We start from the raw sequence: 27,646 nt of genomic DNA, 5'->3' as shown, positions 1-27,646 counted from the left end.
AATGTGTCATTACTGGGTGGAACTGGAAACATTCCTATTAAGATTTATTTCCTTTTTTAAAGGGATAGACTGGGAAAAAATATTATTAGTAATATGTTGTCAATAAAATACAAGTCTGTTTTCAAATGTTCATTTGACACTAAAACAAGACCATAATATCTCCTAAAATGCCATCCAATGTTGCCTTTGTACATGTTAGTGTAAATGGAGGTCACTCTATGGCCACAGGCCGGCTGTGGTGTGGGACTGGCCCACGTCCAACAGCATCGATCTGCTCTTCCCCAGAGAGGTGTTGGTGCCTCTGAACACTGCTGCGCACTGATCCCCTTTCACTACACCCACAGACAGCACGAACACACAGGCTTAACTGCCACTTTGATCCTATACCAACACTTGTTAGATGGCATATTACACACTGCACTTATTTCTGCTGCCATCTTAAACTCTTTTTGAACCTTGATTTGCAGCTTTTATGAACAAGAGATTTAATGAGGTATACACTATAGGACAAATTGATTCAGTTTTGCATCAAGAGCTCAACTTTGGTTCATATGACGATGTTCTTACTCATCTTACTCTAACAACATGGTGGCCTGACATAAAATGGTATATTTGTTAGTTATATCTTGTCAACTCTTAATCAGTGGTTAAACATTTCTTATAAAGACTAGACATTGTTTTGATTTAGCCTTGAATTGATTAAGATTAAACCTTGAATTGGACTTGTGCTTTTTATATTTGGCTTGTTATTTTGTGCGTCTTGCTCTCAGACTCCCACTAGAGCCAGTGTGACTCAACTTGGACCAGTCCCCAGTGATTCAGCTGCATCTCTGATAATATGTACCACTGTCATTAACTGGATCCGACTAATGAACTGTCTGAAAATGTATTATAGCTTATCTGATTTTAATGGTGCAGTTTTTCCACTATCTTGTCTGATTGGCAAAGTATTTGTGTGGGAGTGATGTGTGGACTAAGAATAGTTTGTAATGGCAGATTTAATTGTCTCCATGCGTGCAGAGACTGTTGCTGTAGCTTGCTTTCTCGATCCTTTCATGTGAAGAGTAATAGGTTTGTCACAGTCGTACCTAATCGGAAAGAACAAATCTATGACAACATACAAATTTCCAATGTGATGTTGAATTTGACAAAATAACCTGACTGAGGCATTATTCAGTGAGATATGAGAGCTTGTGATGGCACAATACCACATATTAAAATCCATAAAGAGTACTTTTCCAATATCGATATGATACTCGAGGCGTGTCTAACCTTTATGGGTGAAAGCGTTTCAATTGTTTTACAACTCTAAATAAAAATGGCATTAACCTGTTATTCTTTACAGAAGGGATAAGTACTGGCAAAGTAGTTACTTTTAAAAACAAACGGAAAACCTAACACGAAGAATCGGTACAAATGTGTTTGTTTTTTTAATCAAAACTATGAATAAATAGTTCTAATGTCTAAAATTGATGCATAGCCTTAAAATGTGTATACGATAATTGGTAATGATGGTATAGTCTAGAGCTGTGGGTTTCAACCCATTGCTATTATATTTTAATTGTTTTATGTTGCACCTAACGCTGAAAAAAGTTCCTATGTTTGTGAACTGAGTTCAATGATAATGGCAATGCCTTTTTCTGATACTGATTCTGATGATGCCGCCAGTACCGTAATGTACCGTAATAATTTGCATCTTACCATAGCCCTGGGTTATGCCTGGTTAAAATGTACTGGTGGTTAAGACCTGGCTTAGTCCATATTTAATTGGAATGTCAAGATGATGGTGATAATTCCAAATAGTTCACGCATAAATGTTACATTTTTAGTTGAGGCGTTTTATGTCACTTTAGTTTGACTTCATCTTAAAGGGTTTAATTTCATAAAGCTGTTCACAAGCTGTTGGGTTAGATTTATCATTTTTTTTTTAAATAGTCCTCTTTTTTGATTGCATGTTTCTATTTTGCTGTTCTTGTGTTGCAACACACAATAACATAATGGAACATAATTTGAAGATAAAACTTTTTATTATCTCAATAAAGCCTGTTTTACCCTTGAAGCTCGTAACCGTCTGGTATCGACCAATTTTATCTCTTTATTGGATTTTGGCTATGCGCTGTACATAAATGCAGCTGTAAAATTTTTGTATACTGTATATCACTGTCAAAACTGAGTCAAAACAGGTTGTGGCAGACTCACTCAGCACTGTGACCCCTGTGCCAAGCATATGATGCTCTGAATGAGAGAAAATTAAGGATTTCACTGTTTGGTTATTGTGTCAACAATTGGGAATGATCTTAAAATGGTGGTATTTAATTTCACAATAATCATAACTCAAAGATTTTACAATGTGACATTTAGGAATGAGCTGTGTTCACCATTTCATACATTTGATGTTTAAATCAGTTTCAAACTCATTTCATGATAATTCTATTGGATTTCATTAGGTACTTGGTGGGAAAAGTTTGTAAAGCGCTGTTGCAGTGATTTACAGTGTGCCTGTGTGGCTATTGATAGTGGGACCATTAGCTCCAGTGCTGTGAGAGTGGCCCCATGTGCGACTGTAGAGATAACCCTATCAGAGCTGCTGGGATGCTACTGGGCCATTGTTTGTTTTGGTAGTATGCGTGTGAGAAACCACCTATTCTCCAGAGCTCATGCTCCAAACCCTATTTGTGGTGAATGAAATGAGGACAGCGCCTCTCAAGGCATGATCTCATGACGGTTTTATACGCAGCAGCTAAATGGGACTTGTGGTCTGTCTGAGCTTGTTGAGCAGATGTTGAAAACTGTAGTGCGATCTTTATTTGTTTGACATGTGCATAAGTATAAACTAGCTTGCGTGGGATAGGTTTTGGTGGTCTGTAGGAGGAGGCTGTATAAAAGATTCCCGCCAGTGTAAAAAGGTCAGGTTCTCTGACTGTGAAATCCCTGTTGCGTCAGATTTCTCTGTGATAAGTGTTACAGAGATGGGAGGCTAAACATGAAAATGTTAAAGCTGCTGTGTATTTTTAAAAGAAGCGCTAGGTGCCGTTTAATTATCCCTCTGTGGTGTTAGAGGAAAGTTGCAAAACTACTGCAGTTTTAAGATGTGTGTAACTGGTATAAATAAATGTATTTTCTTTTGATCCCTGTGCACGGACACAACACTGTACGGTTAATGTGGCAGTTGCCATGTGAATTATTGATTAAAATATACTCTTTAACTTGCAACTTACTCATTACAAATTGTCTTAACTCTTCAAATTCACATGTAAAATCAATTAAGACAGTGGACTTAAATTTGAAAGACAAATATATCACTGCACATTGTTTTAATTTCGCATAACTTCATGCATAGTCATAGAACCTAAACAGTGCTTCAATATCAACGCACGCAGGTGTCTATGTTGGCCCTGAGCAGCTGGCTGCCTTCCACATGAATGGTGTCAGGAAAGGCTCTGGTTTAACACAGGAGCTGTGTGCGAGGAACAGAGGCAGAACAGAGGCAGAACAGAGGGAGAGCTGGAGCGTTTCTCTGATGGAAAGTGACAGTTTGCTGACTGGGGATAATAACATTGGAAAAACCTCGCACATGGGCTGCTCTTTCCCTCTCACACGCCACAGTCGTGTTAAGATGAAATGCACCATGTAAACCACCTCTGCACGGATTTTAATCCATCCATTAACATCATTCACTATTCATGTTAAACAATTGTTTGAGTGTGTATCATGTTTTTTATTGACCGGCAAGAAACCTATTCTATATGAGAATGTTGATAATATCTTGTATAAGAGGTAGATATGGTAGATTGTTTTTGTAGTTATGATTTATGAGTTAGGTGTGTTTTGGCAGAGGTCTTATACTATTCTATTCTAGCATCAAAGAATAATTGAATCCATCTGACACATATTATAAATACATCTACATTACATGATCTATGCCTTTTTACAGGAAAAACAGACATTTAAGTTGGTTGTATTCTGTGACTACTGCCATTCATCATAGTTTGGTTTGTATCACACGTATACCATAAAGGCCTCTCACTATCTGCTGCTCTGACCCTGTTCACGTTTCCTCTGTATCAGTCCTGGAAATCCCTTGGCATTTGAACAGGGACACAAACCTCCACATCTGATCCAGCGCGCAGCTTTCATCTTCTTAAGTGGATATCTTACTACTCTATCAGGGAAGGAGCTCTAAATCTACGCCGCTCTCCGCTGTGGGTCTGGAAGGTCAGCCACTCCGGAGAGCTGGAGTCTGTTAGTCCTCAGCTGGTCCTGGAGGAGTTACACTGCACTTTATGGTCAGTTTAACTCATCTTTCCATAGATACTACAGAGGGATGTCTAAACCAATTTTGCTCCAGGTAAATGCCAAAGCGCGTGAACATTTTATATGAAGTTATGAACTGAATCAAATGCGTCTTGGTACAAAACCCCTCCAGGGTTTTAATATCAAAGTGTGTTTGATCTGGATTATCTTATCAAAAACTGATTCATGATAGATAAAAAGTCAGCATATCTGAATTAGTTTTATCAACATTGAAGCTTTTAAATCTCAACATTATATAATTCATTAAAAACATTTAACAAAGAAGTCGACACGACTACACTGAATCAAGTCATCAACTGTAACTTTATTTTTATTTTTTTACGACTGAGGCCGTCTTAGCAAGATAAATTCTGGGTATTTTTGCAGTTCACAAACACTCATGTTGAACTTTGGTACAAATCTACTGGTCCTTTGAGCCCAGAAGGCCAATCACATTGCACTATTAAGGTTTCAAGGTGAAGCACAAATGAATAACAGAACATGGCAGAAATGAGGACAATTTTGTTTTGGGAGGGAAAAAAGAGCAGAGGAATTTCTGGATGGGGAAAGGTCATTGTTTTCTTAACTATAATGTATGTCTGGTTTGGCCAGTATTTATTTTGTGATAAAAGAATTGTTGGATCTATTACATTTGCAAAGATTAACACATGGTCACAGGGAGAGAAAGACCAGGAGTGCATGGTTGTGAACACGGAGTTTAGTGATGGGTTTTTCCTTTTCTTCTGTGCATTGTCTCCTAAGAAAAACAGTCTCTTAGCCAACTTTAGCTCAGCCGCAGCATGACAAATCTCTAAAGCTCAAAGCAGAGTGCTCCCTCAAAGGCAGACAGTCATCGTTCTGGTCTATGCTATCTATAGGACAAAGGAAAGCGTTTGAGTGCTCTGCTATATCTCTGCTCACACATGTTTTCCATATTGAGAGGTTTATATATGCCACATTTGTGGATGGACAGTGCATTTAGAGTTACTGTATTGCCTGTCCCAAGAGCAGTATTTTAATTATTTATTGTTTGTATTTAAGGGGATCCAGCAAGTCACTGTTTATTTATTACAGTGTTTGTAGATGTAAATGTCACTCCGCCATTCGCATGCAGCTGAAAAATGAAGCAGTTTGAAAATATCCACCCGCAAAATGACTGTTTTAGATTTTGAATTAGCTCTGCACATTTTGCTTCAAAGTTTAAAACCGTAACTTTGCAAGTGGAGGAGCCTTGCCTTGTCTCTATTTTATAAATGAGAAGTTGCATAATCTGTCCTCAACAGGTCCACGCTCCTCTGCATGCTTTCTGGTCCATCACTTACTCTGATTGTTCTTAGGCGAGGCCCGCTGTAGAATATTAATGTGGGTGTTCCTCTGCCTCTGTGTCACCTGTAAGTGCTTCTAAATCACAGTTCCTGGGGAAAGTCCAAGTCCGGCGAGTGCTCGGCGCGTGGACTGTCCCGCTGCAGCATGTGTCCTGAATACCACCAATCAGACACACTACTGCGCCTGTAAAAATGGCCACACTACACTTGCCTTTCCCTACAAGATTCATTATTAATGGCAGCTTTGAATAGAAGTAGAGATTTATATCACAAACACCTTGAGTTTAATTTTTTTTTTAGATTGCGGCCGCTAATGGGTAACACAGACCCAGCCCATAATAAAAATCAGAATACATTATTGCTGTAAATTATTGATCAAATTTGAGAACAATTGTATTACTATTGATATTTTTTCAACGGCATTTCAACTTTATTTAAAAAAAAAAAAGTATTAGTTGATGTATGTAAAAAAAACACTGATCTAGAAATTGTGTGTGGTCTATATATATATATATATATATATATATATATATATATATATATATATATATATATATATATATATATATATATATATATATATATATATATATATATATATATATATATATATATATATATATATATATATATATATATATATATATATATATATATATATATATATATATATTTTTATTATATTCAGATGTGACTCAGCTGAAATGTATTTAAAGGTATTGGTTGAGGTTCAATTATCAATCAAATGTGAAATGTTTGTAAAAATGAATCACAAAAGTGCAGAAATATCACCTTATACACTTATTTGAAACATAATTTTGGTCATTTTTTTTCTTGTAGCATTTTGACTAAAAGCAATGTGCTCCATATTCAGAGTTTGCATATCTTCAAAAGAACATTCACAATATTATCTGAGATTCAATATATTGCCGGACTCTTGTAGAAATGATCAAATATTGTTCTGCTGATTTCTTACAACACTTTAGTTCCATGTAGGGTCACAGTACAGGACAGTCCACTCGGTGTACTTTAGTCAAAACCTGACCGATAACACTCTTCCTAAAGGACACATTCCCACGATGAAGCAGCCTATAATTCAGCACTTTCCACTTCCTCGGATCTACAGTCCAACTGATGACCCAGGACACAAGTGCTTTTGTGACATTTTCACTCTGGAGAGATACTGTTATGTCTTTCTTGTTCCATTGCTACACGACCCTCATTTTATAGCAGCCTGTGACATTTACCTGCTGCGAGGACGTGTTTCTATGACGACTAATGCATACTCACACTCGAAGATATGAAAAGTACTGTTTTTTTGTTTTGTTTTTTAAATACGAAGTTCAAAAACCTTTTTGGAAATGGTGAAATAGAAAACTGAATAAAATGGTGAAATAGAAAACTGAATAAAATTAAAAGGGAAATAATATATTTTAATAGACATGCTGAACTTATATGCTGAAACATTGGCTACTGTGTTGATTTTCTATACCCTTAATTGAGGTTTAGACAAATTAACTGCAACTTGCTTCAGTCTAATTAGGAACGGGACAAAATGAAAAAAATGTAGATTAAAAAAAAAAAAAGCCTTCTCTCATCTCTGCTTGTAGGAATTGTCTTATCCCGTCCCTAAGTCCAATGCAATGGTGTCATTCACTCTTATCGCCAGCTCCAGCATAATAACACTGATGAAAACCTTTTATGTAAGCTACAGTGACACTGTCCTGCCCAACAGTATTGTTTTATAATTGAATAAGGTCAAACAGTAGGAGGATGAGTGATTCAGACTTGACCTCACAATTGCTTTTTCTTTCTGTCACCGTTTCTGGTAACCTTTTTGTTTCTTCCGTGCAGTGGTTAAGATGGAACTTGTGAGGGACAATTATTCCAAAACTAAATATGTTGCAGGCTTCTCTTTTATCAACTTTTGATTTTTGTTTTTCATTTTCGTTTCCATTCAATCATGCATCTCCTCAAACAATGTAATTCTAGTTTTATGTCCACTATTTAAAAAAAAGCTTCCCAAAAACACAGGCACATTTTTGCAATGCTTAGACTTAAGTTATGACATGTATTTGTTGAAAATGTTGTGCCCTACTTCAAAGTCTGAGCTGTTTATCAGATCTGTGTCTCTGCAGAGACCAGAGCCCTCGCTGTACAGTCTCTGTAATGTAGTAGAAAAAGCTTCAGTTGTAGTCATCTGGACTCGGGTAGAAAAAATAGACGTTTCGACTCTCATCCAAGAGTCATTGTCAATAAAAGAATTTAGATCGAGAACTCCGATATTAATACTGTTCTGTGGTAAGACCCGCCCATTGGGCGTAGCCTTCCTGAAGTAGAAAGAGTTGTTTGTTTCAACAGAAACTCCCCCCTTGTATCTACCGAGCTAGCCTATTCAGAATTTTAATGGGCTATTAGAATCCTCTTTGTCTTTGTGAGACCCTGGCTCAACCACCCTGAGTACCTGATTAGCATTTGAATGTCCTTGTCCTGGTCCTCTACCTTTCCAGGGGTTCAGTATATGTCAGTCTCTGTAATGGCTGACATAAAATATGGTGTTTGTCACATATAAATGGTGCACTGCATCAGCGCTGTGGGATTGGACACGTGTGTCACACCAGAGCATTCTGCACTGCCACGTGGATGTTATTTAAACTTATTAACCGTTGTCCGAGCATACAAGCCTTACAGTGACGGAATAATCAAGGCTGTACATTGGAGCTCAGTATATTTGAATCCGAATTACTTTTATTTAACCCAAAGGACAATTCTTTTCATTACAGACAAGCAACTGACGAGCAGAGGAAATGGTTATCATTTATGATAACCATCATTAACACTCATCAACTCATCGACTCAACAATCATTAACGTCATTGAAACTTCTGTCTGTATTCAAAATATTTAAGCTTTGAATATAGCCTTAAAGTCCAGCTAAACAATAGTAATTATGTATATAATGCTCCAATTAGTATCACAATATATTATTGCTTGCCAGTCCTGTGCCAAAGATTGTGATGCCAAGTTAAAAAGCTCAGACGCATGCGGCCGTGAGAAGTTGGCAGTTGTCAAGGATGTTTCAGTAATGAGCCTCTGCACCTCACTAAGAAACTGCAACAAGAAGCCCACATGATTAACTGTAATGTCAGAATATTGTTGAGGGAAAAGTTCAACAGAAATCTGGCTCTAGTTGCTACAGAGGAGTGAAACTGTCTAAAGGCGAGTATAGTTTTGTGCACAGGTGCTGGACTGAGGCACGAGGCTTTGTTTGCAGAGATGAAGTGACGTGAAGCCAGCCGTGCAGCAACAAAGCACACGAGAATGCACTTCTTCTGTCTGGAGCGTCAATGGAGTCACTACAGGGCACACGGAGCTCAAGAGCAATAAACATGACCATAGTCTGTGCTTTTCTCCTAAATTATTCAAGTGCACACTCTTAATAATGTTATAACGATGTTTCCTCGACGACCATTTCATTGCACTGGTGCCCTTTAAGTCGATGGCTCTAAATGATTCGAAGCAACACAGTGTGAGCCAAGTTTGCCATGCTAATGCACAGATTATTGTATGGCTTTATAGGATTTGTTTTGTTGCAGTTATCTTTTTGTCCCAGGCTTAGTACTGATTTTGTATTTATTTTTTACTTTACAAAACCACTTTTTAGAATATAGGGCTCAAAACTTTGTGAGAGATCTTTTTTTTTTTGCGTAATCTATTGAAAGTATTAAAGTAATTAATTAAAACATTTGCAGAGATGTTTTCTAAAAAGTCTATATACATTTAGAATAAGGTTCCGTTTCATTTTTATTTTCAACAAAAAGCTCTCAAATCTCTTGCTGTGACTTTAACACTAGAAAGAGTTATTTGTGTCAGAGACTGTTAGAGTTGGCATAAAGATTATGTATTTTACCCGGTTATGTTAACTTTAAATGTAAATAAGATGTGAAGTTTAATGCTCGTCCTAAGGGTGTCTCTGTTGTGACATTTAAAATCCATCACACATTTAAAAAGAAACCAGAAGTAACTCCTCATTTATGCCTCAGGACGAACTCAGGGCTTCTTATTTTTTGTAAATGATTTGCTTTGACTGACCAGTGGTGTGACGGCTGTCAGAAAAATACACTTCTAGTTGTTCAGATAATGTGCTCTATAAGGCGATAGTTGCATAATTATTTAACCAACCATATGGACAAAGGTGAAGTCACACTGCAGCACATGTTAAAATACCTAATATCTAACATTAAATAGTTACGCACAAAATTATTGTTACAATGTTTACTTTTTATTTTTGTATGTTGCTACAAAAGCGTGTTCACCTCAGGACAGAAAAAGGTGTTGCACTCCCAAACGTCAGGTACCCTTTTGTAGTATATAGTGTTCCACAATATTTGTATTATTTATTTACTATTGTACACTGCAGCTCAGCGTTCGTTTGGTGGTTGTGTTTTTCCTCATGTTGTATCCGCTCTTGATCCACAGAGTAAGGTTATTTCAGGGTCTGTTGCTCCACTGCAGTGTTACGGGCTTTTGGCCGGTGGACAACATTGTAACTTCATTTTTGTCTTCTCTTTGTTTCTCTAGTAAACGCTGCATCACGACTTGCCCCCGTATTGTTTCGAGACGTGTGGAGTGTTGTGGGGGGGGAAAGAGTAGGGATAGGTGCCATAGGCTGCAGTTTCACCACTTTTCCTTAGCGCTTTGCCTTAACGCTGGCAGGAAAATTGTATTAGCAGACTAAATTTTTTTTTACTGCAATGCTAACTTTTGAAGATTGAAGCATATTTTTACTGTCTGTTGGCAGAAAGTCTCCTCAACCAACTTCCTAGCATCCTTGTGACCTTCCTTCCTTGTTCGCAGCACTTTCGTTGCGTCCTTTTTTTCCCCCTCTCACTCTCCTCCCGAGCAGCCCATTTGCTCTTTTGCATTTATCACCATTGCTGACAAAGAGACAAGGACACGTTGGGTAATCCAAGTTGCTTCTCACTACCGTAGCTCATTACGAAAAAGTGCATTCGGGGAAAAATTAAGTGTCATCTCGCGTCTTCTATAAATGTGTGTGATTTCTTGAACACGGTGGCTGATCTTACATTGTTGTCTTTATGTTTTTGTTAAATGGCTAAGGACAGCTGCGTAAATTTAAAAAAAGACACCATAAAATAAGCTAATTTGATAACTCGTAACAGGCACTGGCTTCATAGTTCATTCGTGCCCTCTAAGATCTTTTTGTAAAGTGGTAAATGTTCTTTACCTAATAATGAGTGACTGAAGTACTGGATCCTGCTTTGATATAAGAAGACAAAGCTGAAGGCGATTAGCTGTAGATACTCGCGAGAGTACATTTTGGAAAATCAAAGCGGAATGTTATTAAATATGCTTTAATCCAGGCTATCGTCCACGTTGCTATGCTTTTGATCTCATGGTTTTCGATAATGAACTACTTCACATCTTGCATACTTGGATGTTAAGGTATGACATCCTTTTAAACAATTACTTTAGGTTGAAAGCTTTTGAACTCAAATTTTGCAGTTCTCGTTTCTGATTTGAGCTTAGTTTGAAGTCTGTCCAGCCTGCAGCCATTGTTTGTGGTGTTCTTTTTGTGGCTATAAAAGATTTTTTCAAGCGTAGTTCTTGGTTTTATGAGAACATCAAACATGCTTCAATTATCTTATTCATGTCCCATATATTAGAATTTATTAGCATATTCATTCACTGTTTGTGAAGACATTATGAATGCTATGTAGCGATAACGCCCTGATCGTTTTTGCAAACAATTGTTTGTTCACTTATGCAAAAAAATCTTGACAGGAAATTTAGAAAAGTAGAAACACTCAATGTTGCATGCGGGATTTAATTAGTTCATTTTGGTTTGTATACAAATAACGACCTTTTGCTGCACCACTGCATTGGTTACAACCCAAAAAATGATTGGGCTGAAGCAACTTGCTTATGTAAGTCTTTAATTTGCAACATTTGCTGTTTTTCAATCATGAATCCAAATGTACTTTGTAAAAGTACCAAAAGTTTGTTTTATTTTATGTTGACAAATGTTGAAACTGTCACTGCAGTTTGGATCAGGATATAAGTGGAAGCAACAAAATGGTATGTTTTTATTATTTAAAGTAATCAACTTAAGTCTGTTGATTTCTATGGGTCATTGTAACTTCAAATGCAGTTTTCCCCCACATAAACATAAAGTTCAGCCCTTAATGTGGCACCTACACTCGCCAAACTTGTTTCATGTTTTTTTTCCAACAGAATTAAACCTGGCAATTTTGGCCACACATAAAGACTAACATTTTCTTGACGTTTAGATATCATTTTTTTCCTATCCACTTGTGTTTGGCCGATCTTGTGTACTGTATGCTGATATTGGGTGGCAAAAGGTAAAAGCCATTAGTTTGACTTTTGTAGAAGTTTTCATTGAGCCAGTTTCCTAGTTGTTTTTTGACCGTAGGCTCCTCTTTTACCCACATCTTTCATCAGCGCTTTCATTAGACTCCATATTGTAGCCAACTTTAAACACTTTTCAGGCAACATTATGCTCTATGATGCTAAACTGGGTACAGACTGTCCTCTCCCTCTGTAGTTAACAGGAAAAATGCAGTGCTATGTTTTAATGGGCTCGCCGCTGTCGCCCCTGGGGAAATTGGAGAAGCTTGTCAATTACAGGGATGTATTATGAAGCGAGATGTGCCCCCCCCCCCCCCAACTGCCTCTCTCCTCCCCCAGCACCAGCACTGTAGCGTTAAGTACAAGGTGAGGCGGACTGTGATGCAATGACACGTTTCTGCTCTCTGTCCAAGAAGCAGTGCGTGAGTGCGGGCTGTGGTCCCACGAGTGACAGGGTGGAAAATGTGAAGGATGGCTCAGGGCCGGAGTTGGTAAGAAGCCAGGAGAGAAGAGAGGGGGATGAAGGGGAAGGAGGAGAGATGGAAGCAAAAAGATGAGGGGTACGGAAAGATTGAGTGCGGTGGGAAATATGCCACACACAAAAAAAAATTGATTTGATCACAGTTAGGGATGTCACAATATTAAATTTTAGTGTTTTGTGAGAAAAAAAAAATGATTTAACAACTATTGAGACCTTAACCAAACAACAGTTAAATCTTAAACTTTCTTTCAGTCACTTAGTCCATCACATTACTATTTCTAGTAAAGTAAATGTGTATACTTTACATTTAGATGCATTTGTTTGGAATAAAAATAGAATTAAAAGACATCTAAATTGTTTTAGTTCTTACGATTGTATTCTTACCTGAATCATCACACTTGTCAATTTACATATAATAATTTTGAGATCCCTAGTCACAATTCATGCTTTTAGTAACATTTTATCCTCTATTAAAGAGGGAGTAAAGCAGTCCGCTGCTTTGGATAATTCACACTTCACTCACTATGTTTAGATGCAGGCCAGGAAAAGTGCAATTGAAAACTATTTTTCTAAATTATACATTCAACTGCACGAGGAAAGAAACAGCCACAAAAATATTAGACATATGTTTGAACACCGACTCACTTGTTTTAGATCAGCCGAGCTGGAAAAACTACGATCTCTCCACCGCGGACTCGCTCGTGTTGTTTTTGTTTTGGACCGTTGTGTTAAAATGTGCTTCCATGTGTCTGCTTTTGGAGAGCTAATTATAACTGGTGATCAACGCCGTTCCGAGCTAAAAATCAAATGTAAAATGAATTGTTGCTTGTGCTAAGTGTGGTCATATCTGAATGATAAATTACTAGACGCCTCTGAATGTCCCTCAGCCGCCACTCGCACCCAGTTGATTCTTTTGGCTGCATGTGGATGGGACAAGAGTGGTCTGACTATTTGAGTTTGGTCATTTAGCGCACTCAGGGCTCTCTGCATGTAAACGTAATGACTGCCATTGCTTGAACCAGAGAACAGAGGCTCCGTTTGAGCAAAAAGCTGCATTAAACAGAAGCGTTGAATCACGATGACGATATCAATAAAAACGCTTATCAGTTCACAATGAGATCTTTCTTTTTTCATTGCAATATGCTACCGTCCCAGGAGAGGAAGAGAAGGGACCGAGAGAGGGGAAGAGGGCAGAAACTCTTGGAGGAATGGAGCGCTAGTGTTTGTGCTCAGTAGTGGGAATCCTCCTCCCCTGAGCCACCGGGACAGCCTCCCTAACGACGTTTCACTTGTTATGACAAAAAAGCAGCTATTGTGCAGTTACAGCATTTTAATCCATAGTCATTAGTCTTTTCATTCACCTTATACGTTTATGTTCAGGTCATAATGCAATTTAGACAACATTAAAAGCAGAGACGTAATGTCACTTCAAAATAATATTACTCACTATACAAGTAACTATAATTTGAAGTTGATGCAAATTGACCGACAAGACATTGAATACAGCATAAAATCAGTTTTCTTTTTACAGGAAAGACACAAAAAGTGCAAATGCAAAAAGTGCAAATGCAAAAAAACCACAACTGTTCAAATTTCACATTGTCAACATATTTACTCTAAGAAGAGAAGAGGAAACACTTAAAGAGCACTGTTACTTAAATAAAACTATTACTCAAGCAGCAGTAAAAGTATTGTGAGAATGTTACTCCAAGAAGTACAAATGCTCAAGTGAATGTGCGCCAAGTACTAATCGCCTCTAATCCTTCAAAGAAAAGACAATATAGATTTTATTTAAACTCTTTTTACTACAATGTTTGCCTAGTTCTGCCTCAAAGTTGGAGTAGTAATCTTGCATACAATAATATGATAGGTATGATATAAATTTAGCCCCCAATGTTGATGTATTTGGTTTCAGTTCATTTTGGATATACATAAGAGGCTTGGATTCACTGAAGCTCAATCAGACCTGATCCTTAAATACACCTGGGATATATTTGGGAATTATTGTACATTGTTTGCTCATATTTGTCATAACAAAAGGACTTAACACTTATTTTAACTTGTAACACAAATGTTCCAAAGCCATTAAAATCTGTGCATGCTGTTACACTGACCTCTCAGCAGTTTTCAGATAATAAGACAAGTACTTCTGTGTTTTCAGGTAATAAGACTTCTCTGTGCGTGTTGTTCTAATATGCACCGCAGTACACCGTAGTTAATGTAACGGGCGGTCTACAAGCAGCCAGCTCAAAATACGTGCTCCAAATTGAGTGAGAATGAGGCTTAAACGTTACAATGGCTGCACATACATAGTTTTGTGGTCTAATTTAAGAGGGTTAATGTGCCCTTTACTCAGTCTGACTATTTAAAACACCCCCTCTGTTAAACGAACATCTGCAGGATGCCTCCCTGAACTCACCTGGCCCCAGACGTCATGTGGGTCGGTGTCCCATGGAGATGCCTGATGTATCTAATGCATCACAGGAGAGAAACTCACCAAAAGGGAAACCACTGCAGTGTCGGCCAAGGACAACTGGAGGACATGACGCCAGGGTGGGCAGGATAGATGGCTGCCAAACATGCTCTGGGTCAAACAGGAAGTGCTAACTCGGTTTCCTGTTGGAATGAGCGCAAAAGGTCATGGGGCACATGCCAGGCAGGTCAAATTGACACATCATGAATTGCAGTTAATGGACTGCATTACTTTAGCTTGGTCAACAAACAATACTGCATTTTACTCCCAATTATTTTTCCCTTCTCTTTTTCAATTTGAGCTTGATTTCCCCGGGGTGCACAAGTAACTGGATCCAGATGAAATCAATCAGGAACCACCAACTATTACTGACATTTCCAAAATAAACTAAGAATTCAAAACATTTTTAGACATTTTATAATATTGGAAACACAAACCAGGGACATTTTGGATTGTAAAAAAAAGAAATGCATGATCGAGGCGTTCTCAGAGTGTAGGAAAAAAAGAACTAAAATGGAGTAACAATATTGAAAACCATGAGAGTTTGTGATGATGTCAAAAAAGTAACTGTGTTTTGACTTGATGTCTCAATGTTACCACTTGTAATATTCATGAAGCGCGTGTAAAAATTTTGACTGGAAAGATGCCACTATTGATTGCACTCGGAGCAAAGTGTTCAACCTAAAGCATCCCTCAGGAAATGGTGAAACGAGTTTGGCATCTGCCTCGTGCGTTTTCAGCTTTAACAGAAGTATAAGATTAAAACTTAATTAAAGCAATGTCTATTTGGATTTTCAATTATGTGTATATGTACATGTACACATCACCCTTTTAGATAAACTGTGTTCAAAACAGACAATAATACACAGAATTATATATAGAGAAGAAACAAAAAAGGAAGAAGGATTTAATGGCAGCAATAGAGATACGAAAATGAAAAGTAAGATTAGAACTATAGTAAAACAAAATGATCTGCACCATAATAACGGCTGAAGAGTGATTACATTAATGTTGCCATTAACATCACCGTCATCACCCTTGGATAGTAAAAAATACATCAAGATATATTTGCAGATATTATTAACCTAAATTAGTCTTATCTTGTGACTTTATAGATTCCAATTTAAGATATCTGTTCCACTACCAAATTGTATACTCAACTGTTCATCTTTACATACCGGTAATTAAAATGTATTTAATCTGACCTGATTGTTGACATTGTATCATGAAACATTTGTAATGTATTTAAATTTATCCCACTTTAAGTGTCTTTCCAATGTCTCACAATCACACATTTTGTTAGCACATGCTTAGTTCTAGAAGTTTTTTTTTTTCTTTTTTAATTCCAGTTTTTCTGTGATTCCCTGTCTAAAATAAACTATTTAGGGTCCAGTTCTATTGTCAAAAATTCCTGACCGTATTTTGTGTAATGCTAAAAGTTGTATTGTGACAGTGATCTGATGCATACAATTTCCTGTCTTCATTGGAATTACATCCTTTAGGTTTTTACTCTTGGCCTCCAGATTTTTTATGAAAGAGATTGGTCTGCAAATAAGCAATACAGTTTAGAAAGTAGTTTTTTTCCAACAATTCATTAGGAATGCAATGTTGCATTCCTAATGAATTGTGAGGCTGAAAGAATGGCACCTTCAGTACAGGATTTCCATAGAAAACTACAATACAATAATGCATACAGGATATCTTGATTGAATGGTGCTTTTATGATATTGTGTGATGTAATCTTTTTCATGTATTGTTCAGCCTTTTAACGACTCCTAATCAGAGTTTAAGGCGAGGGGGGTTGAACATTACACTAGTGACTAAGGTCATGTGACAGAAGGAACCGGTCGACTGAACACGCAGCAAAGGAAATTAGCTAGGTCCTGTAGCTGCATACACTCAAGGTCACTGATTCTGCTGATACATTTTCTTCTCCAGAGCAGCACCACAGAGAGATGAGGGGTTCACTCTGCACCCCTCCCTCCATTATCATTGTGGTCCTTCCTACAAGGGGAACTGTGCATTTGCCCGTTAAATTGGGCATTGAAGGGGCTGAGGCTGATTCCGCCCTCAATGTAGTGCCAGAACTCTGCGGCTGACGTGTGCCGCAGAGATGGATTGGCAAAGGTGTCCTGATTTCCCATGTGACTGTGTAATTGTGTTATAATGGAGGAAGGAGCCGAAGAGCCATCAACCAGAGGCACAATGTTACTGACAGCATGCCATTCTTCCTCCCACTGCAGTTTAATGTAGTGAAAGAACAGCCTTCAAAACGATATTATTGAAGAAATATATTTGAATATGGCCTCTGGCACGTGTTTAAAACAGAGCTGTAAAAAAAAACAAAAAAAAAAACAACCTTAAGCAGTAATATTAACCCAAAGAAAATAAAAGGTGAAAAAACATTCCGTACATAGTTTACAAGATTACAAGTCAAATGTAGCAAATAGTATTTTCACAAGCTATACAAACACCTAAATTAACCGGAAATAACAGTGCTACATGAAAAACTGTAATAAGTTTACAACATCTGCTAATCCACTGCTACTTTTATCATACAACTTACTGAAGATTTGCCATTTCTTATTCTTTTTCGAAACAAGTAATTTTAGTGAAAGTTTCTTTGAGCATTGTCTAAATCAGAGTGCAGTTTGAGAGCCTCTTTCCCACAGAGTAGTGGTGCAGTTGTAATGCGGTGCTCGTGAGTGTGTCCCGGGGCAGATGGCGGGTGTTGCCTCCTGCTGTCGGTCAAGTTGCTGTGTCAACCCTCTTCTTAATGATCCTGACTAAAGTAGCACTTTGTGGCTCCTCGCTGTCACTGGTGATGCATCTGTTGAAGGAGACTCTTAATCATTTGTTACGCATTTATTAATTAGTGCCACAAATGTCAGGTAATGATACATCTCTTGGCTAATGTGCAGGTATGGGATGCACAGTTGTATATTTTACCATAGATCTGGATTCATTGTGGCATTCTTTATAATAACATGTTGAAAAATGTTTGTTGGTTTGATGAACTGATGGATTTGCTCTGACCATCATGGCTTTTTAGTGAAAATAATCTAGGAGTCAAAAGCCATTTACCGTTCACCTGATTCTCTGAAAAGAAGATTCCTGAAAATCAGACGGTTTGCTCTAGGTGTGGGAAATAAATTTAAATTTTGATTATTGTGATTGATGTTTTGAAGAATAAGATAAGATAAGGGTAGACAGTGATATTTCTGCACTTAAGTGATTGAAGTCTGATAATTAAACCTAATTTTTCAACATATTTCTGTTTCATATTGCTGGAATACCGTTATCAGGACACTTAAGAGATTTCTTCTTTTTTTTTTTTTAAATTTTGCCAATACGCCTACACATTGTGGCTAAACTAATATTTGCCTCGTCTTTCTATTCTTAGGCACCATGAGGCCAGTGCAGAGGAACTTCTACGAGCCCTCGTCAGCTCCAGGGAAAGGTGTAGTGTGGGAATGGGAGAATGACAACGGTTCATGGACACCATACGACATGGAGATCTGCGTCACCATCCAAAATGCCTACGAGAAGCAGCACCCCTGGCTGGACCTCACCTCTCTGGGCTTCTGCTACCTCATCGACTTCAACAGCATGGCTCAGACCAACCGCCAGAGCCAGCGCAAACGGCGACTTCGCAGACGCATGGACTTGGCATACCCTCTCATCATGGGATCTATACCTAAATCGCAATCCTGGCCCGTGGGTGCGAGCTCCGGACAGCCTTGTTCATGTCAGCAATGTATTCTGGTCAACAGTACACGGGCAGCTTCAAATGCCATCCTCGCTTCTCAAAGACGAAAACTGTACGGCCAAGGAGGGAATGCCGGCGCTGCGGGGACGCTAACAACAGTGCGGCAAAGCAACACATTCGCTGGAACTTCTCTCTGGTCGCCAGCATCCAACTCCTCAGGCACAAATGACAATAACATTAGTGTAGGAGGAGGTCAAGCCAAAGCTGAACAGGTGCAGGTGCAGGTGCCGCTGTCCAAAGCCAACTTCCCCTGCTCCCCCGTGATGCCCTCGCTCTCCTCACACGGCCACCACGCACTCACCATCAACGGACAGAACAACCTGAACCGGCCCGGCACCCAGCGGATTTCCATGGGTACTGCCAGAGGATCCATCCCACCGGGGTAAGGATAATATCTGGTTACATAAAGCAGTATAGTGCTTCAATACAGTGTGTTGACACTGAAGGGGTTTGAAGATTATGTTCTGATTAATTAATTGATATTGTTGTCCAACAAATTTGAATACAGTGTGATCTCATCTTCTTTACTTTGAAGTTCAGTCCTTTTGGCAATGTTAATAATGGTTTTAAATGCCAATGTTGGCATGCTGTTTTGGTGTCACCATATTGTGATCTAGTGATTCTGTTTACTGCAGCTGTGCTCGAACACTTTTCCCTGTATTACAGAAAGACGTTTAGTCTAGGACCTGGTCCTCTCTTCCAGAATTCTGATGGCTTTATTGACCGGCAAATTACCCTCAGAGAGGTGCATGGTCTGTCCGTATGTTCTTATTAGGGGAGGGCGACATGGCGAAGAAATGTAATCATGATATTTCAGTTTTATATATCGTCACTCAAAATCTTTGCCCAGCCCTAGTCCTTACAAATAAAAAGGAAAACCATAAAACACAAGACTGAAAAACGTTGAAGACCTGCAGAATCAGTAAGTAAAGCATCAAAGAGCAGCTTGTCAGTTTCCCGTGTGTCAACAATTGCACGCTTCTGTTTGACCTTCTCTCCACCCTTTTGTCCTATTAGTCACATGCGCTTGAGTGATTGACAGGTGTGTACACAAATCATGATAAAATTCAAATTTTGTTTTGGGTTTTCAGATTTTTTTTTCCTTTTAAATCTTATGTAAAAATAAAATTCTCTTCAAATATTTGGCCAAATACATCTAGTCAAATATTGTTTTGTTCCAAACCTCTTTTTAAGTCTTTTGAAAGTAAAAGCTTTTTGAAAAAACTAATCCCAAAGCAACCTCAAGCTTTGACTCTTTAAAACTTTTAATTTATTTGTAATTGCTCTTTGTATGACAATTATTGGGAACAGCCATTTATTTCTTGTGTTGACATTTCAGATGAGGTGTGTGTGTGTGTGTGTGTGTGCTTCGTGTGTGTGTGTGTGTGTGTGTGTGCTTCGTGTGTGTGTGCTTCGTGTGTGTGTGTGTGTGTGTGTGTGCGCGCGCGCCATCGTTACAGCTACATAATGAGCTTAAGTTGGCCCCAATAGGCGTGAAATGCTGCAACTCCACTGGCTCATTCACTCGGCTCCTGCTTTGAACTAATTTGTTACCATCACACTATGTGCTTCAGCTGCTGTGTCATGGGATGTGCAGGAGTCTTGCATGTACTATGTGGAGTGCATATTTGTTTCATGATGTGTGCATGGTCATTGGGAAGGCAGCTCTTGTGTAGCGGTGGAAACCATTTACCACAGAGGCGCAGCTCCACTGGGGAAGGATGAATAATGGATCAAGGAAAAATGGAGGCTTCAGCAGAGCGCGCTGACCTCACAGCAATTCACCAAAAGGATCCAAGTATTAAAAAAATATTGAACAAGTCTTTATAACCAATGCTCCTGTCCCTATTCTGCTTTCTTGACTAAATTAAACCTCTACTGATCCAATTCTATTTAGTTCTGTCACTCATGGGGGACGGCACACTTATTGCATGTTTGAATAATTGTCGTAGCCGTGGCCCATTTCAGATCGACTCATTGTGGCTAGACTTGACCTTATTTTACTTTCTGATAATATCTGAGCCGATATATAGACCCTCAACCCATGACCTTCCTGTTTAGGGAGAGCAGGGGGGCTGCCAAAGTGCTCTTGCAGAAACTGACCCTGGCTGCATGGTTAACGATTTTTAAAACTATTAAGTACAGAAATGGAATATGTTCTTTTATTAACGCATTTTCACTCATAGCCTCTTCAGCTTTCTATGATAGATGGGTAGAAGTAGAAATATTGTGAATGTTCTATAAAAGAATTACAACATTTGAATATCAATTGTATAATTTATAGTAAAATATTATTCTCAAAGTTATTTTGTAAACTTTTAAATATGGCTGTAGACTAATATGCTTAAAGACATGTTTTAACACATTTCTGTTGGATTTGCACAATATGGTCTGAATATTGTGAACGGGATACTCCCAAAAAATTGAGATATTAGTTTATGTCAATATCACCCACCTGGGTAGGTTAAAGGAGATGAAACTCCCAATTTTTCCAATTCTAGAGCTTAATATGTAGGTGCAGGTGCAGTGGTTTGAGTGTGTGAGAGTTTGAGCTGCCAAGAGGTAGAGGAAGGGCACAGCGTAGGTTCTCAGGCGGGTGGCTCGATCTACAGGATGATTGTGGTTACCATACACTCTGTGGGAAACACACGCACACACACACTCAGCTGTAGCATGCACATTTCCACAAACTGTGCAAGTGACAGATTACAGGGGAACCCACACACCACTTCAAACTTCAGAGCTGCTTTTCACACGCCCACGTGTAAATACTCAGTTAAGGATAGGGAGGGTGTTGGCCAGGGTATTGTTTGTTTACATTTGATTTAAAATGGGAATGTAAGATGCTTCACTGATCTAGCTTCGTAAAGGGATTTTCTAGGGAGGGCAAAGGTGTTAATGCTTCTATATTGATCTTCTGATTGTGAAGAATAATTGGATTTTGTTTGTAATGGGGAAGGTTGTGTTCTGCTCATTAAATCATTTATTATGTTGATGAAAATTATGAGCCTAAGCACGCTGAGCCATGGTTGCCATCAGCTCTGACCCTTTTGAGGTTTTGTCAACCTCATACGGTCATTAATGCTGATTTTTGACTCCCCGATATTTTATATAGATGTTGTAAAGTGTTGAATAGAGAAATACCCAAATATATTTAAATTGTACATTTAAAAGCAGTTTTACATCATTTAGATTTCTGGTTCTGTAGGTGTGAATGTTCAGACAACTATTTTCAAATTGATGTCAGGAAAAGCAAACTAATTTCACATGATGGTTTTTCATGCTTGTGCTAACCACTTCCCCTCTGTCTGCACGTCTGTATCTAATCTAGTCACTTGTGCAATAGTTCCTCACGCTCATAAATCCTTTGGCACATCACTTACAGTCACATGCATGCATTTTCTGGCCTCATCCTAAAGTGTCATAGTGATGCGCTTGGCTCTTTCTTACACACTTGAGGATTAAACGCACAGTGTTGCGTTTAATTGTATTATTATTACTTATTACTACACCACTTTGCATATTTGATTCAAACTATTTTAAATGTTCTAATCATACACTACATTAAAGTTTTCACATTCATGTTTTAAATGGTAATTCATCTTTTGACTTCATATTGAAATTTGACTTAATATTTTTAATAATTTCCTGCTGTTCTTGTACTTTATGTTGAAATACAGAAATTGAGGGACAAAAAGGTTCTCTTATTTAAAATAAGAGCTCAATAAGGACTAGACTCTAGATTATTTGGGCATTTCTTGGTGTTATTGATGCATGATCTTCGAGTAGTGGTACAGTGTTTGTGTTTCTGTGGGCTGACCCTACCTCCCACTACTCTCGTCAATACGTAATTAAACACTTGCAATGGACTCTTCCCTCCATCCTCCCCCCGCCATCTTCATGCTGCATAATCAACACATGATTACATATTATTTGGCATCAGCATTTTTTGTTTGTTTTTTGACTTGAAGAAATGCTCTAGAAACTCAATTTGGGAGTGATTAGGTTGAGTAAGACTTGGGAATAGCAGGAAATGAGTCTTGCGTTCATCAGTTTTGTGTTTATGAACTAAATAAATTAAGTTTACTGCACTATAAAAAAACATACATCTAACATTAAGTACATTGTTAGGAATACTAAACACTGTTAAACTAACTCTAAATGGGGGATATTTGTATAAAACTATTGTTACAGAATCATTTGCTCTAACCTTTTGCACTTTTACATCATCTAACCTTTTGCACTTTTACATCAATGATATAATACATAATAAATCAAACTGCTAATGCTGTTTGATTCATTATATATTATGTTATTTATTGAAGATTGATTTTATGTCATATCATTGATTTCAATATATTGAAGTGATTTTTATGCTTTCGTTTTTGCTAATACGTTTAAAAGAAGTTTTCCCGTGTTTATGTTGACCGGACTTGTCAAGTTACATTGTAGTTTGTTGTCTGCCCATTTCCCTAAATCGGTCTGACAGGGGACTTAAACTAGTCAGACTATACTCCGTCCAACAGAAATGTGTTAAACCCTGTCTTTAAACATATTCGTGGAGGTTTAATTATCAGACAAATGGGAAATATCTGTAAAAATGAATCGGGAATGTTCAGAAATATCACATTTTACCCTTTGTTGAAAGTTCACAATATAACTTTTTTATTTTTGTTTTTAATCAGCTCTTTTTGTAGCATTTTCTTTTTTACAATAAAGTATGTACGTGATACTCAAACAACATATCATCTATATATTGCCCACCACTTGTATTTATCTGCAATGCATTCTGGGATGTTTGCCTTTCAGTAAAGCCCTTTTTAAAGATGCACTTGCACTGTGTAACTTTTCTGTTGACTGTCCGATGCGTGTGACTCCACAAAGACATGTTCTTTGGTGTGAAGGTGTATTTTTAATTTCATTATTTTTGACTTGACCTTGCTGTGCGAGCAGGATCACCTTTCCACCGTTCTGACACGTATCTTGGCCTGGTGGCAACACTTACTTAGTTTGATGATTCTGTTGTACATTCAAGCAATAACCTCTAGAGCCAAGGACAAAACTACTCTTACATTAAACCAGTACTAAGCAGAGCAAATGGCAAGGCAAAAAAATAAAAAATCCTACTTCTAGGCTTATGACTTATGGATAGGTTCAGTCATTCATTTGAAGTGTTTCCTGGCAGATGAAGTACAGAGAAATCAAGTGGTATTGCCCTATTATGTAGTAATAATAATGATGATGAAACATAATTATTCAGTAGTCTTGTTAATGTTTATTAATTTGTGCTGCTGGCTCTCGCTGTTTTTTTTGTACTTGTGTGCAGCTGTTTCATTAACCTTGCATATTTATCGTGCAATGCAGTTGAACCAATAACAGAATCCATATCCGCTGGTCATAACCATGAAGAGACATTTCTAATTAGTTTCTTTACACGTACTCATTAGATCCTCAGTACTTTATGCTTTTGTTAATGAGGTTAATGTTATGCTACTGCAAGTCCCACACACCATGAAAAAGATGTATCCCAAAGACCAGAACTCTTATGGCACATTGCCTGATTTTTGTCTGATTTTCTTAAGAGAAAGTTTATTTTTAGTCATCACTGTAGTCTGTCCTTTCTATTTTGGAGTTTGAGAACTGCATATGTTGCTCAATTTTGACTCTCAATGACATTCAGTGCTTTCAACTATTGATTTAGGGCCTGTTTTTGTTTTTTTTTCTTTCTCGTTATATCCTCTGACTGCAAGTATGAAATCAACAGCTCTAATCTTCACTTGAATCAAAGATGAGCCTTTTATTGTGCTGTAAACATGACTTAATTTCATGTAAAAGCTGTTTCTTGTTTGTGATTTATTGTGGGCCATGCACAGAATAGGGGTGATCTTCTTTCCCTGTATTCGGACCACTAGTGTGCGAAACGGCGCGTGTTCACTCCCCAGCGCAGAGATGAAATTGGACAGCCTTGCTCGGTTCTCGCATCCTTTTTGTTATTGCTCTCTGGCACAGGAACAGAGCTCTGCTAATATCAAAGCACTCTCTTGATGCAGATTTGTGAAATGCTGCAGGCAAATGATCTCAGCCACTGCACAGTTCAACATCTCATTTATGTCCTGTAGTTATTAAATAGTAAATCAGTAAATAGGGACCAAGAAGTACATTATTATGCTGTGGCCAACATCATGGAATTTGCTGAAACAAACCTTAAAACTGAATAAAACCTCTCATAAACTCTATATATACATGAATATTTGTCCAATACTAGTTTGATCATTATTTGTGCTGGCTCTTCCCATAACCTTCTTTATTGTGCTGTCTCAAGATCACCCAGGCATTCAAGAAAACTATTTTGTACCAGTATTTGTAATAAAAAATAACTAATTGATGACCATAAAGAAACAAGTTAATGCCATATTTTATTTAATAATATAATATTAAATATTTGGCCAAATATGAGCACTCAAGGCGGCAGAGATTAGCAATTTTAAAGCTCTTAGCCTCCAAATATGACTTGAGAGTGCAATTCACAAAATTATATGAAATGCAACATCCAGCTAAAATGGCCACATGGTTGTGGTTATATTAAATGATCACTGTCTCTACCAGGACTATCTCAGTTTTCGGACTATGTATTATCATCTATTTGGACTATCATGTATTTGATCCAATCTGCACAAGATTGCATGGGAGATTAAATAAAAAAAATGTACATTGATAAGATAACCTTAATTGTCCCACAATGGGGAAATTAGTGTTGCAACACAGATTAGGAACAGAAACAGATTATTAAATTGAATAATAAAGGCTTTCTTAAAAATAAAATTTGTATGAATATATTTAAATCTAGTATTGAGACTATTGCAATGTATTATCAACGAAATAAAGGTTGAAATATGGTGAATGAAGCCTTACAAATGTGCATTATTGATGATTGAAAATCATTTTATTTTTTTATTTAATAGACTGTTATAAAATAAATATGTATATGTTTTATAGTCTATATACCGGTAGTCCAGATAACCATTACGATGATCAAAATACAACAACAGTTCTTTTTTCATTGTCGACTATATGATAGATTGTTGCTGCCCAAGGCAAAATAAACTCCATGATTTAGTCCCAAATTTTCTCCGTGCCTTCTCCTTTCTACTGTTGTCTCATAGAAATCCTTTTAATCTACGGTACATAAAATGATTACCATTGACAATAAAATTAATTCTGAAACATGCATTGAAAGCCCACGTCTGTCTATACATGTGTGTGCAGGAGCTCCACCCTCCCCAAATGTCAGCCTAAATCAGTTTTAGTTTCTCTGCTTTGAGTCAGACTGTCTCATCCCATCATGAACGTCTATGTCTCCGCCAAGCACATGTGACATTTTAACTTCACAGTTTTATATCAAGTAGAGGGAACAACGTGCTCCTCGGTCACTCGCCTTAATGGAAATCACACCCCCAAGACCTTTGTGCTTTTTACAAAGTGTGAAGAATGCATTAGCTCTCTCTAGATTAATCGTTTTGTGTATTTGCTAATGGAAGATGTGTGTTTGTGTTTGTGTTTTTCTAGTGTTCCTGCTCTCCCGGTGAAGAATCTCACTGGGTCCGGACCAGTCCATCCAGCACTTGCAGGTACATTTTGTCTTGTAGCATCCCAACAATAATGTGACACTGCATGAGCTGGTATGGGTCAAACAGAGAGAATGTTAACACATTTATCGGGGTTTCAGTTTTGGGTCTAGACAAATTGCAAAATAAGAAGATATTTACTGCACTGTTAAGCATGTAAAGCATTCATTTACTAAAATATGTATATTAAGGTTAACATGGTGGATAATCTTAATCGCTCAAGTATTGCATGCCAAGGATAGATTTTGGGGAATTGAGGTTTAGTGTTTAGACCCATACCTGCCCCATGGCAAACAGTAACTTTTCTTACTCTAATATTGACCTGCTTTGATGAGCATGTTGTATTTATTGCTCTTTCCACTCTCCTGTGTGTTGTTCGTTTGTTGGTGTGATGTGGCTGCTGCTGTTCACATGCATCAGGTATGACAGGTATCCTGATGTGCGCTGCAGGTTTACCCGTTTGTCTGACGAGAGCCCCAAAACCCATCTTGCACCCGCCTCCCATCAACAAGAGCGACCTAAAGCCTGTCCCGGGGATCAATGGCATGCGCCGCAAAACCAAGAAGAAGCACCTGAGGAGAGGTAGGAAAGACAGAGGGGCAATGAAGCGCAAAGGCAGACACAGTATTTTTAGAGTGCAAAGTGAAAAATATGAAATTCACTGGGGCGAAGAATGGGCCAAACACTGACAGTTGGCAGACTTTGTCCTGCAATGCAAAATAAATATTTTATTAAAGATTATTTATCTTTAATGGTATCTGACAGTCTAGACTTCATTTTCTGTAAAAAAAGGAAATCGCTTACTTTCTCATCTATTTTTATTTTATACAACTTTAAATTTAAAAAGAATAATCTTAATTATATTTTTTCTTCTCATAACACAAAACCAAAACCCCTAATGTGTTATTACTTTCAGTTTATTTTGCACAATCATAAACCATAAAACAAATTCATCAAATTGCTTTTAGCTCAAATTTACTTTTATTTTGTATGGCCATAAATGAAAACCTTTTTGCACAACCTTATGTTACTTTCTTTAAGCTGCACAACCATAAATGATTGTAGCAGACTCGTGTATTTGTAAAGTGTCTGCCTGTACTCGGAGGTACTACAGCAACCGCTTATGAAGACCCTAACCCTTTTTTGCACCACTGTATTCTTTCTTTTTTTGTATTCTATACATGTTTTCTATTCACTACTGTCTGGAGACCACCACTAACTTAACTTGTGATATGAGTTTCTGCCGATAATGTAATCAATTTGCCTATTGTAATACTGTATACTATTTGAC

The 27,646-nt window shown here is 37.8% G+C and overlaps 1 protein-coding gene across 2 annotated transcripts in view; it reads left to right on the top strand.

The window, feature by feature from the left end:
• Positions 1-27,646, top strand: part of dtx1 (deltex 1, E3 ubiquitin ligase) — a 37,252-nt gene that overhangs the window by 4,615 nt on the left and 4,991 nt on the right. The window contains exons 4-6 of one of the 2 annotated variants that reach the window (XM_072434020.1): positions 18,365-19,112; positions 26,297-26,358; positions 26,806-26,937. In XM_072434020.1, the coding sequence (XP_072290121.1) occupies positions 18,365-19,112; positions 26,297-26,358; positions 26,806-26,937 (942 nt within the window). Of the gene's footprint in view, positions 1-18,364; positions 19,113-26,296; positions 26,359-26,775; positions 26,938-27,646 lie in introns of both variants that reach the window. The other variant, XM_072434019.1, reaches the window with a different exon arrangement.

Source organism: Eucyclogobius newberryi, unplaced genomic scaffold, assembly GCF_026437365.1.
Source record: "Eucyclogobius newberryi isolate DKJ021-1_F unplaced genomic scaffold, fEucNew1.0.hap1 SCAF_6, whole genome shotgun sequence".
Taxonomy (NCBI): Eukaryota; Metazoa; Chordata; class Actinopteri; order Gobiiformes; family Gobiidae; genus Eucyclogobius; species Eucyclogobius newberryi.
The sequence above is the reverse complement of the archived record's forward strand: the minus strand, read 5'-3'. Positions and strand labels throughout refer to the sequence as shown.